The sequence below is a fragment of the Saccopteryx leptura genome, chromosome 11 (genome assembly GCF_036850995.1).
Source record: "Saccopteryx leptura isolate mSacLep1 chromosome 11, mSacLep1_pri_phased_curated, whole genome shotgun sequence".
Taxonomy (NCBI): Eukaryota; Metazoa; Chordata; class Mammalia; order Chiroptera; family Emballonuridae; genus Saccopteryx; species Saccopteryx leptura.
The window spans coordinates 50,164,720-50,178,563 of record NC_089513.1 but is presented as its reverse complement, the minus strand read 5'-3'; the positions used below and the strand labels follow the sequence as shown (position 1 = coordinate 50,178,563).

The 13,844-nt window shown below is 35.8% G+C and overlaps 1 protein-coding gene across 1 annotated transcript in view; it reads right to left on the bottom strand.

Moving 5' to 3' along the window:
* SMCHD1 (structural maintenance of chromosomes flexible hinge domain containing 1) overlaps positions 1-13,844 on the bottom strand; it is a 173,213-nt gene that overhangs the window by 30,271 nt on the left and 129,098 nt on the right. The window contains exons 38-39 of the mRNA XM_066353570.1: positions 1,419-1,545; positions 1,128-1,247 (exon numbers count right to left, since the gene is read on the bottom strand). Coding sequence (XP_066209667.1) covers positions 1,128-1,247; positions 1,419-1,545 — 247 coding nt within the window. The remainder of the gene's footprint in view (positions 1-1,127; positions 1,248-1,418; positions 1,546-13,844) is intronic.

Sequence of the window (13,844 nt, the reverse complement as noted above, 5' to 3'; positions counted from 1 at the left end):
TGATGTCCTGGATTTAAGTCCCTGTCCAGACACACAGGAGAAGTGACCATCTGTTTCTCCACCCTATCTCTTTCTCTCTCTCTCTCTCTCTTCCGCTCCCGTAGCCATTGATCAATTGGTTAAAGCATATCAGCTTTGGGCACTGAGGACGGCTCTGTGGAGTCTCTGCCTCAGGTGCTAAAATTAGCACCATGGCCCCAGATGGGGTTGCCAGGTGGATACCACTCAGGGGTGCGTGTGAGAGTCTGTCTCTCTATATCCCCTCCTCTCACTTGGAAAAGAAAAAAAAGAAGAAAAAAAAAGGAGATGTTACAATGTTATACTAAAAACTCTAATCTTGGGTAAATTACTTAATCCAAATCCATTTGACTATTTATAGCATATATAATTGAATAAAGTTGTTGTAAGAAAAATAAAATTTTATAAAAATAATTTTAGTGCTAGAAATGATCTCATTACTTAGTTCCTATAACCTTCTAAATATCCATGACTTTGGACAGATAACACAAAAGTGAATATAGTTTGATGCAGGCAGTTCATATTTGTTGGTTAATGAGTCAAAATTTTAACTATGTAATTAACATGAAATAAAAAAACATAGCCAAAAAAATTTGACAAATGCAAAGAGATGACAGTGCACAATTCACCAAATGCCTTGTCTTAAAAGTATACAAACATTAAAAACTGCAGCTAACATTTCCTAAAATGATTAAAAGTTACACATATAGTATGATATACTTAAGATACTTTAAGTAAAACAGTTTCATGACTCAAAATAAAAATCACATTATACCCCCCTACCCCTAGTGATAGTGTCATCTAATACTCTGCCAGAAGCTGGAGCAAGATATAAACATTATCATGATGTCAAAGCCTTCAATTTCCAGGTTTCTAATTTTTAAAAAATCTCAAATTTTTGTAGGTAAATAGGATATAACTTCATTTGAAATGAAGAAATACATCATCTTAATGTAGATCAAATGACAAATATTGTAAACCATCATCACTACCTTTCTGCAATGTTCTGCAGATTACTGGTAGCCTAGGTAGGTAGTGTCTGTCTGAACCTCCTGCCTCATTGTTCCCTCATACAAATCTTTATTACCTTTAAATACAAAAGGACTTACACTTAATTTCATCAATAAGCTGTTTGCTGGTTTCAAACACACTTCTATACATTTCAACAGATTGAGATAACTCATCCTTTTGTTTTGCAAATGCTAGCATTTGTTGCTGCTTCTTAACATCTAAAAAAAAAAATTCAGATAATTTATTTCAATTTTTAAATTGTGACTTTTCAAATATATGCCATAATATAACTAGATAACTATCAAGAACAATATTAATAGAAAGCAAATCAGGTTATTTAAAGTACCATAAACGTAATAGTTTAATCCTCTATTTTCCTAGAAACTTACCATTGGAAAACATAAATGGCAGAATATATGATTCTAATGTTCTTGATAAAGCTGGTAGCTTCGGCTCAAATATAATAAAATATTCGGTGCTATCCTTTCCAGGACTATTTTCTGCCAGCACTAGACTCTGAATAAAGAATAAAAAAAGTAACATAAAAAAAGTTATATGTCAAAGTATAAATGTTTTATCTTTCACTGTGCTGTTTCCCAGTGAGTAGTACATTTTAACACTGACCCTTAAGATTCATTAAACACTTTACCTTTTGATATTGGTTTGAAAGCCAAATAATCTTATCAATAAGTGATTATGCAAAAAGATATACAATAAAAAATAACAAGAAAAAGTATCTTATCTTTTCTTTCAGACCAGAAATATCAATGGCCACTTATATCTTGACCTGTGAAATCTTCCTGATTCCAACCTTTAGGTTGAAGCAGTGTGCAACAGTTGATGGTGTGAAAGTTATAAAACCAACCACAAAAAAATGCCCAAAGCTCATTGGTGAGTTTAAGTTACATCTGTTACCATGGAAGTAGACTTCCTAATCCCAGGTGAATAAACAAGAGGTCCTGAAAAGCTAGAAAGATTGTTTTAATTTGTATTTTCTTCATTAATGCACACACAAAAAGTTTCTGATATACTTTAAGACCATAGCACACAACTAGTAATTAATGCAAATATAAATATCTATATCATAAATTTTTTTCAGTCTTATAGGAAATAGATGATTTTTAGATTACAATAATATAATTCACAGAGAAGAAGAATTTTTAAAAATCTTAATATCACACTGTAAAACCCACAAGATAAAAAATTAAAAATTATAGCTAACAATTCCTTTTTACAAAGAACATAGAATACAAGCTCATCATTCAATTGAACCCCAATTCCACTTAGTTTCTGAAAGATGCTTTCAATTTAATGAATATAAACACATGTAAAAATAAGACATTTTGCATTTAAAATATAGCATATTCTTTATATATCAGCAATGTTTTCAGCACTTGATTTGTTGATCAATTTCAGTGAATGTCTAGATAACCAATTTTAAAAATTTATGCATAGAATATACTACACTGTAATATTCTTTCATGGATGTTGGACATTTAGTTTGTTTAAAAATTTTTAGCTATTATTTATAACAGAAAAGAAAATATCTTTTAATACTTCTTTTGTGTATTTTCTAGAATACATAATATAACTCATTCAAAGTTTAATATTAGCATCAAATTTCCTTTCAAAAGGCTGTATCTTTCACTTATCCTTTCACAAATACTGTATAATATATCTAGCTCTCCTGGTGTTAGCCTACATTTAATAATAACCAAGTATTTCTTTCTAAAAAGATGGATTAAAATCAACTACTCATTTTCCTAATTGGTATTGAGGTCATGATTCTTGTTTACTCATCATTTAAATTTCCTCTTTCATTAATAAATGCCTCATGTTCTTGAGTCATTTATTCATCCACGAGATTGTCTTTTTTCTTTGATTTGCAAGGTTTTTTTAAGATTTAAAAAAATATGTTTAATATACGAATCCTATATTATATAAACACACATAAGATACCATATTTCCCCATGTATAAGACGCTGTCATGTATAAGATGCACCTTAATTATGCAGCCCAAAATTTGAAAAGAAAATGTATTACACAAAGTTATTAAACTCAAGTTTTATTCATCATAAAATTCATACAACTCCTCATCACTGTCAAAACTCCCACCATTTTCTTGTCCTCATCTGTGTATAGTGACAATTTCATTCAACAATGAGCACAAAAACAAGCGTGAAATCCAAGTAAAAAAATCTACAACCACCATATAAGACATACCCAATTTTTAGACCCCAAATTTTTCGAAAAAAGGTGAGTTCTATACATGGGGAAATACAGTGTGTGTGTGTGTGTGTGTGTGTGTGTGTGTGTGTGTGTGTGTACACACAGATAGCAATACATAATTAAATTTTTCTACCCAATTTATCATCTTTAAAATTTTATTATATAGAACAGATGGAGACCCGGAGCTGAGAAAAGGTGCTCACCCCTGCCTGCAGTGCCAAAGCTTGCCGCCCAGGTGTGGTGCAAAACCACACCTGCAGGGGTGGGGCGAAGGCAGAGGCCCACTGAGGCTTGTAGTCCTGGGCACGAGAACATAGCCCCTCCCGATGAGGCTAGGCAGAAACCGCAGATACAGCCCCAGAGGGCCAGCACCGGCAACATCCATACCTTAACGTTGAGGCAGTGGCAGAAGGGATGGTGGGCCTGCACACAGACCACACCTAGGGAACACAGAGGCCACATCCATTGGACTACAGTGGCCAAACCCTTCTTATACACAGAAAAAATGGGAACTCAGAGAAATGCAATCCAAATGAATCAAGAGAAATCCCCAGAAAAGGACCTGAATGAGTCAGATATAACAAATTACCAGAAGCAGAGTTTAAAACAATGATTGTTAGGATGTTCAAAGATCTGAGAACAACAATAGAAGTCATCATGATCACCTAAATAAAGTCAATATAAAAAAGGACACTGAAATAATAAAAAAGAATCAGTCAGAAATGACAAATACAATATCAGAAATGAAGACCACAATGGAAGGAATTAAAAGCAAGACGGATGAAGCTGAGGATGGAATCAGCGAGTTAGAGGACAAGATAAACGAAGGCACGAAAGCAAAGTAGAAAAAAGAAAAGAGACTCAAAAAGTCTGAGGAAACTCTAAGAGAGCTCTGTGATGACATGAAGAGAAATAACATCCGCATCATAGGGGTTCCTGAAGAAGAAAAGAAAGAACAAGGAATAGAGACTTTGTTCAATCAAATCTTAGCTGAAAACTTCCCTAAACTGAGGCAGGAAAAAGTTGCACAAGATCAAGAAGCACAGAGAACTCCATTAAAGAGAAACCCAAAGAAATCTATAACAAGACACATCATAATTAAAATACCAAAGCTAAGTGATAAAGAAAAAATATTAAAAACTGCTAGAAAAATAAAGGCTATCACCTACAAAGGAGCCCCCATAGATGGCATCCGACTTCTCAACAGAAACACTTGAGGCCAGAAGGAAATGGCAAGAACTATTCAAAGTAGTGCAGAACAAGAGCCTACAACCAAGACTACTTTATCCAGCAAGGTTACTGTTTAAAATTGAAAGAGAAATAAAAAGCTTCCCAGACAAAAAAAACTCAAGGAATTCCCTACAACCAAACCAATGGTGCAAAAAATGCTAAGGGGCCTGTTGTGAACAGATCAAAGGGGAAAAAGAATATAGCAAAAAAGGAATACAGCTTTAAAGAATAAAATGGCAATAAACAACCACATATCAATAATAACCTTAAATGTAAATGGATTAAATGATCCAATCAAAGACATAGAGTAGCTGCGTGGATAGGAAAAGAGGACCCATATATATGCTGTCTACAAGAAACACCTTAAAACAAAAGATGTGCATACACTGAAGGTAAAAGGATGGAAAAAAATATTTCAAGCAAATGGAAATAAAAAAAGAGCTGGGGTAGCAATACATATATCAGAAAAAATAAACTTTAAAACAAAGGCTATAGTAAGAGATAAAGAAGGTCACTGCATAATGATAAAGGGAGCAATCCAAGAAGAAGATATAATCATTATAAATATCTACGCACCTAATATAGGAGCATCTAAATATATAAAGCAGACTTTGATGCATTTAAAGGGCGAGATCAAAAGCAATACTATAATAGTAGGGGATTTCAATATCCCGCTAACATCACTCAAGATCCTCAAGAAAGAAAATTAACAAAGAAACAGACTCAAAAAACACAATAGATCAACTCGATTTAAGAGATATCTACAAAACCTTTCACCCTAAAGCAGAAGAATATACACTCTTTTCAAGTGCTCATGGTACATTCTCTAGGATAGACCACATGTTAGGGCACAAAGGTGGTCTCAACAAATTTAAGAAGACTGAAATCATATAAAGCATTTTCTCTGATCACAATGGCATAAAACTAGAAATCAACCACAACAGAAAAACCAAAAAATACTCAAACACTTGGAAACTAAATAGCATGTTATTAAATAACAAATGGGTTAACAATGAGATCAAAGAAGAATGAAAAAATTCCTAGAAATGAATGATAATGAGCATACATCAACTCAAAATTTATGGGACACAGCAAAAGCAGTACTAAGAGGGAAGTTCATAGCATTACAGGTATATCTTAAGAAGCTAGAAAAGCTCAATAAACAGCTTGACTCGGCATCTAAAGAACTAGAAAAAGAGCAGCAAGTAAAGCCCAGAGATAGTAGAAGGAAGGAAATAATAAAGATCAGAGCAGAAATATATGACATAGAGGCTAAAGAAACAACACAGCGAATTAATGAAACCAATAGCTGGTTCTCTGAAAAGGTAAACAAGATTGATGAACCTTTAACCAGAAACACCAAGAAAAAAAGACAGAGGACTCAAATAAATAAAATTAGAAACGACAGTAGAGAAATAACTGACACAACAGAAATACAAAATATTGTAAGAAAATACTATGAAGAACTGTATGCCAAAATACTAGACAACCTAGATGAAATGGACAAATTCCTTGAGACATATAATCTTCCAAAAATCAATCTGGAAGAATCAGAAAACCTAAACAGACCGATTACAACAAATGAGATATAAACAGTTATCAAAAAACTCCCAATAAAAAAAAGTCCTGGGCCTGATGGCTTCACAAGTGAATTCTACCAAATATTCAAAGAAGAACTAACTCCTATCCTTCTCAAGCTATTTCAAAAAATTCAAGAGGAAGGAAGACTTCCAAGCTCCTTTTACGAGGCGAATATAATTCTGATTCCAAAACCAGGCAAAGACAACACAAAGAAAGAAAATTATAGGCCAATATCCCTGATGATTTTAGATGCTAAAATCCTCAACAAAATATTAGCAAACCGGATTCAGCAATATATGAAAGAAATCATACATCATGATCAAGTGGGATTTATGCTGAGGAGGCTAGACTGGTACAATATTTGCAAATCAATCAATGTGATTCATCAAATAAACAAAAGGAAGGAGAAAAAAACCACATGATAATTTCAATAGATGCAGAAAAAGCATTTGATAAAATCCAGCATCCATTCATGATCAAAACGCTCAGCAAGGCCCTGGCCGGTTGGCTCCGTGGTAGAGCGTCGGCCTGGCGTGCAGGGGTCCCGGGTTCGATTCCAGGCCAGGGCACACAGGAGAAGCGCCCATCTGGAGGTGACATCACGGAAATGGCGCCGTGAGCAGCACGTCCGACAGATCTCCCTAAAATCTCAACAAATTTATCAACTAGAAACAGAAAAATTTATCCTCGGAGCATTCCAGAGTTCCACACAAACTGAAAGCGAAAGGACTGAGTGCGCCTGTGGTAAGTTGGCCCACATTCGGGAGCGGCGAGCAGCCGCCGGCGTGCGCCCGGTGCCGCGGTCCGGTTGCAGAGCGAGCACCGCCAGCGTCCCCAGCGGCCCGTGCACTGCGAGTGAGAGTCCCCAGCCACCGGTGCCCGGAGCACCCCATTCACACGCGTGCCCTGGGCGTCCCACGAGCCCAGAGCACCCCACTGGCCAGCACACCCAGGGTGTCCCATTATCCCGCGCGCCTGGTGCGGCCCAGCCGCCAGCGGCGGGGCAAGCGGGACAGGCGCCAGGGCTGTCTTCCTATTTAGGAGATTCTCTGCGTGGGCGGGGCACCTCACCCAGCCATTCAAGGTAACAATCAAGCGTTGGGGCAGGGGCGCGGGCAGCCTGAAATACTTTCTGGAGCACAGCTGCGGATCCAATCACTGAAATTAGCTTAACCCACGAAATCTGCGCACCCACGGGGCTCTAATTGATAAGATCTCTCTCAGTTCAGCGATCCAAGACAAGAGGCGTGATATTTTTTAGTGCCTCTCGCTAAAGGGGTGGGGGCAACTTCTGATTGACAGAGCCTCCATATTCAGGAATAAACGCTAACAAGAGGGACTTGGCAGACAATAAGATCTATAATACACTAGTCGCAAGCAGCGACTAGTGCCTCTTCTTCCCAGCCAAAACAGGCTACAAAGTGTGGAAAACCTGGGTTGAGTGGTCCAACTGAATGCTAGGCGCTGAACAGTCACCTTGACAACAATTGACTCCCAGCCCCGCCTGATTATGCAGGAGACTCTGACTGCCAGAGCCTTTCCCAAAGCCTTGTGCTGAGTGGGGATAGAGTGGGGATTTCCTAGCTCTTTGAGCCTCTTACTCCCCAGGCAGAAGCAGTAGCAGCCTTATAGCTGGATCACCAGGCTGCTAATTCAGGAAGGGGAGACTAGGAGAGAGACTCCAGGAAAGCAAACTCTCTCATCGTTGGACCCTGCAAACGCCAACAAGCCTTGACTACCAGCAAGACTAAAGCCAATTATGTGACACTGCCATAGAATCCCATCAACTGCAAATCCCTACCTAAGTGTGACACAGAGACAGAGCCTGGGGTACAGAGTCACCGACCAGGAAGAGGGAGAGAAAAGAAAAAGGAAGAAGTTAACCTCTCAAAATCAAGAAAAATCCACAGACTTTATAACTTGTTCCACTAATTTTTCATTGTTGTTGTTTGTTTCTTCTATCTTATTGCCTTTACTATTATTATTTCTATTTCCTCCACCTCGGTCCGTTTATTCTCTGCCCATCTTATGCTTCCCTTTTCTTGAACTACACTACCCATGAGTGTTACATTTTATTTCTTTTCTTCATCCTCACTCCCCTTTAAGGTTACACTCCAAAACACTTAACTCTCACTCTCTCCCCTTTTGCGTTTTTTGTTTTGCTTTATTTTGTTTTTTTCTCTTCCTTTTTTTCTTCCTTTTTCTCTTTTTCTTATTTTTTCCTCTCTATTCGTTTCTTCTTTTCTCCTTTTACTTTTCCTCCCATTTAATCCTTAATCACGAACAAATTAGTTAATTTGGGACTCAAGTTTTTTTTGTTTTGTTTTTTTTTGCTTTTGTTCTTGTTTTTTTTGTTTGTTTGTTTATTTTTGTGGCATTTTGGGTACTTTTTATGTTGCTTTTTAACTCACTAGCATTCCTCCCAACCCAAGGTCTCCACTGTATTTAGTCTTCGCTCCACTTATTACAACAGATTTTTACTTTTTATTTTTATTTTTTTTCTTCTTTATTATTCTTTTTTTTCCTTTTTTCTGGTTCCCTCTTATCCCTCTCATTATATCTCTTAGTCGACCATCACTTACAAGCAAATCATCTTATGCTTGTCTAAAATTTTCTTTTCTTTTTTTTTTGCATTTAGTAGGTCCCTACTCCCTTTTTTTGACCCTTGAACTCTTCACCCCAAATCAGGACCTCTGTTATAGGCAGTTTTTGTTCCATTTAGCATAATATAATTCACAGGTCATCAAAATATTTCCCTGAGGAGGGGAGAGGAGGGGAAGAGAAGAAAGAAAAAAGGGGGAAATAATAAATTATTAGTTTTTTTTTGTGGGGTGTTTTACCTTTTTTTTTTTTTTTTTTTTTTTTTTTTTTTTTACTTTTTACTCTTTATTAATTCTAATTAGTGCTATCAACAAGACCACCCTCAGATGCCAATAAGAAAGAGGAAATCGAATATTATGGATACAAAAGATAGAGAGGTAACACAAATAGATGTGGAAAAATCTATGGAGAAAAGATTTAACATATTGGAAGCCTTGGAGCTAAATGACAGAGAATTTAAAATAGAAATCTTAAAAATACTCAGAGATATACAAGAAAACACAGAAAGGCAATTTAGGGAGATCAGAAAACAACTCAATGAACACAAAGAATATATTACCAAGGAAATTGAAACTATAAAAACAAATCTAACAGAAATGAAAAACTCAATTCACGAGCTGAAAAACGTAACAAGTTTAGCTAACAGAACAGCCCAGATAGAAGATAGGATTGGTGAAATAGAAGACAAGCAACTTGAGGCACAACAGAGAGAAGAAGAAAGAGACTCAAAAATAATAAAAAACGAGAAAACTCTACAGAAATTGTCTGACTCCATCAGAAAGAACAACATAAGAATAATAGGTATATCAGAGGGAGAAGAGAAAGAAAATGGAATGGAGAATATACTCAAACAAATAATAGACGAGAACTTCCCAAGCCTGTGGAAAGAACTAAAGCCTCAAATTCAAGAAGCAAACAGAACACCGAGTTTTCTTAACCCCAACAAACCCACTCCAAGGCACATCATAATGAATATGACACAAACCAATGACAAAGAAAAAATTCTCAAGGCAGCCAGGGAAAAGAAGAGTACAACATATAAAGGAAGGCCTATTAGATTATCATCAGATTTCTCAGCAGAAACTCTACAAGCTAGAAGAGAGTGGACCCCAATATTTAAAGCCCTGAAAGAGAGGAACTTTCAGCCAAGAATACTATACCCATCAAAGCTATCCTTCAAGTACGAAGGAAATATAAAAACATTCACAAATACAGAAAAGATGAGAGAATTTATCAGCAGAAAGCCCCCACTCCAGGAAATACTAAAGGGGGTTTTCCAACAAGATTCAAAGAACAAAAGAAAACAACACCACAAGTAACAGCTCCACCAAGAACACAATAAAACCAAACTTAAACTGTGACAACAAAAGAAAAAAAAGGGGGGAGAGGATGGAGATTAACAGTAGCAAAGGACGATGAAGTGCAGAAATACTCATAAGATAGGGTACTACAATGAATATGGTAGGTACCCTTTTCATTATTTAATGGTAACCACCCTTGAAAAAACCACCACAAAAACACTTGACTTAAAAAAGGTAGCAATAGAGGAAAGAAGAATGGAATACAAACAAAAACAAATGATAGAAAAACAAAAGAGAAGAATCAAACAAGATACAAAACTAACAGAAAGCAATTTATAAAATGGCAGTAGGGAACCCACAAGTGTCAATAATTACACTAAATGTAAATGGATTAAACTTACCAATAAAAAGACACAGAGTAGCAGAATGGATTAAAAAAGAAAATCCAACTATATGCTGCCTACAAGAAACACATCTAAGCAACAAGGATAAAAACAAATTCAAAGTGAAAGGCTGGAAAACAATACTCCAAGCAAACAACACCCAAAAAAAAGCAGGTGTAGCAATACTCATATCTGATAATGCTGACTACAAGACAGAAAAAGTACTCAGAGACAAAAATGGTCACTTCATAATGATTAAGGGGAAGTTGAATCAAGAAGACATAACAATCCTTAACATATATGCACCAAACCAAGGAGCACCAAAATATATAAGACAGCTACTTATTGACCTTAAAACAAAAAATAACAAAAATACAATCATACTTGGAGACCTCAATACACCGCTGACGGCTCTAGATTGGTCATCCAAACAGAGAATCAATAAAGATATAGTGGCCTTAAACAAAATACTAGAACACCTGGATATGATAGACATCTACAGGACACTTCATCCCAAAGCGACAGAGTATACATTTTTCTCTAGTGTACATGGAACATTTTCAAGAATTGACCATATGTTGGGCCACAAAGACAATATCAGCAAATTTAGAAAAATTGAAATTGTACCAAGCATATTCTCTGATCATAAAGCCTTGAAACTAGAATTCAAGTGTAAAAAAGAGGGGGAAAAACCCACAAAAATGTGGAAACTAAACAACATACTTCTAAAAAAATGAATGGGTCAAAGAAGAAATAAGCGCAGAGATCAAAAGATATATACAGACAAATGAAAATGGAAATACGACATATCAGAATCTCTGGTATGCAGCAAAAGCAGTAATAAGAGGAAAGTTCAAATCACTTCAGGCCTATATGAACAAACAAGAGAGAACCCAAGTAAACCACTTAACTTCACACCTTAAGGAACTAGAAAAAGAAGAGCAAAGACAACCCAAAACCAGCTGAAGAAAGGAGATAATAAAAATCAGAGCAGAAATAAATGAAATAGAGAACAGAAAAACTATAGAAAAAATCAATAAAACAAGGAGCTGGTTCTTTGAAAAGATCAACAAAATTGACAAACCCTTGGCAAGACTCACCAAGGAAAAAAGGCACAGGACTCAAATAAAATCCAAAATGAAAGAGGAGAGATCACCACAGACATCATAGATATACAAAGAATTATTGTAGAATACTATGAAAAATTATATGCCACCAAATATAACAATCTAGAAGAAATGGATAAATTCCTAGAACAATACAACCTTCCTAGACTGAGTCATGAAGAAGCAGAAAGCCTAAACAGACCAATCAGCAGGGAGGAAATAGAAAAAACTATTAAAAACCTCCCCAAAAATAAAAGTCCAGGCTCAGACGGTTATACTAATGAATTCTATCAAACATTCAAAGAAGACTTGGTTCCTATTCTACACAAAGTCTTCCAAAAAATTGAAGAAGAAGCAATACTTCCAAACACATTTTATGAGGCCAACATAACCCTCATACCAAAACCTGGCAAGGATGGCACAAAGAAAGAAAACTACAGACCAATATCTCTAATGAATACAGATGCTAAAATACTAAACAAAATGCTGGCAAACCGAATACAACAACATATTAAAAAAATAATACATCATGATCAAGTGGGATTCATCCCAGAATCTCAAGGATGGTTCAACATACGCAAAACGGTTAACGTAATACACCATATCAACAAAACAAAGAACAAAAACCACATGATCTTATCAATAGATGCAGAAAAGGCTTTTGATAAAATACAACACAATTTTATGTTTAAGACTCTCAACAAAATGGGTATAGAAGAAAAATATCTCAACATGATAAAGGCCATATATGATAAACCATCAGCCAACATCATATTAAATGACATAAAACTGAGGACTTTCCACCTTAAATCAGGAACAAGACAGGGTTGTCCATTCTCTCCACTCTTATTTAATGTGGTTCTAGAAGTTCTGGCCAGAGCAATCAGACAAGACAAAGAAATAAAAGGCATCCATATCGGAAAAGAAGAAGTAAAGGTATCACTTTTTGCTGATGATATGATCCTATACATCGAAAACCCGAAGGACTCCACAAAAAGATTATTAGAAACAATAAACCAATACAGTAAGGTCGCAGGATACAAAATTAACATACAAAAGTCCATAACCTTTCTATATGCTAACAATGAAATATTAGAAAACGAACTCAAAAAAATAATCCCCTTCACGATTGCAACAAAAAAAATAAAATACCTAGGAATAAACATAACAAAGAATGTAAAGGACCTATATAATGAAAACTACAAGGCATTATTAAGAGAAATAGAAAAAGACACAATGAGATGGAAACATATTCCTTGTTTTTGGATAGGAAGAATAAATATAATTGAAATGGCCATATTACCCAAAGCAATATATAAATTTAATGCAATTCCCATCAAAATTCCTATGACATTTTTTAAAGAAATGGAACAAAAAATCATCAGATTTATATGGAACTATAAAAAACCCCGAATAGCCAAAGCAATCATAAGGAAAAAGAATGAAGCCGGGGGCATTACAATACCTGACTTTACACTATATTATAGAGCCACGATAATCAAAACAGCATGGTATTGGCAGAAAAATAGACACTCAGACCAATGGAACAGAATAGAAAGCCCAGAAATAAAACCACATATATATGGTCAAATAATCTTTGACAAAGGGGCCAACAACACACAATGGAGAAAAGAAAGCCTCTTCAACAAATGGTGTTGGGAAAACTGGAAAGCCACATGCAAAAGAATGAAACTCGACTACAGCCTGTCCCCGTGTACTAAAATTAATTCAAAATGGATCAAAGACCTAAATATAAGACCTGAAACAATAAAGTACATAGAAGAAGACATAGGTACTAAACTCATGGACCTGGGTTTTAAAGAACATTTTATGAACTTGACTCCAATGGCAAGAGAAGTGAAGGCAAAGATAAATGAATGGGACTACATCAGACTAAAAAGTTTTTGCTCAGCAAGAGAAACTGATATGAAAATAAACAGACAGCCAACTAAATGGGAAATGATATTTTCAAACAACAGCTCAGATAAGGGCCTAATATCCAAAATTTACAAAGAACTCATAAAACTCAACAACAAACAAACAAACAATCCAATAAAAAAATGGGAAGAAGACATGAATAGACACTTCTCCCAGGAAGAGATACAAATGGCCAACAGATATATGAAAAGATGCTAAGCTTCATTAGTTATTAGAGAAATGCAAATCAAAACTACAATGAGATACCACCTCACCCCTGTTAGATTAGCTATTATCAACAAGACGGGTAATAGCAAATGTTGGAGAGGCTGCGGAGAAAAGGGAACTCTCATCCACTGTTGGTGGGACTGTAAAGTAGTACAACCATTATGGAGGAAAGTATGGTGATTTCTCAAAAAACTGCAAATAGAACTACCTTATGACCCAGCAATCCCTCTACTGGGTAT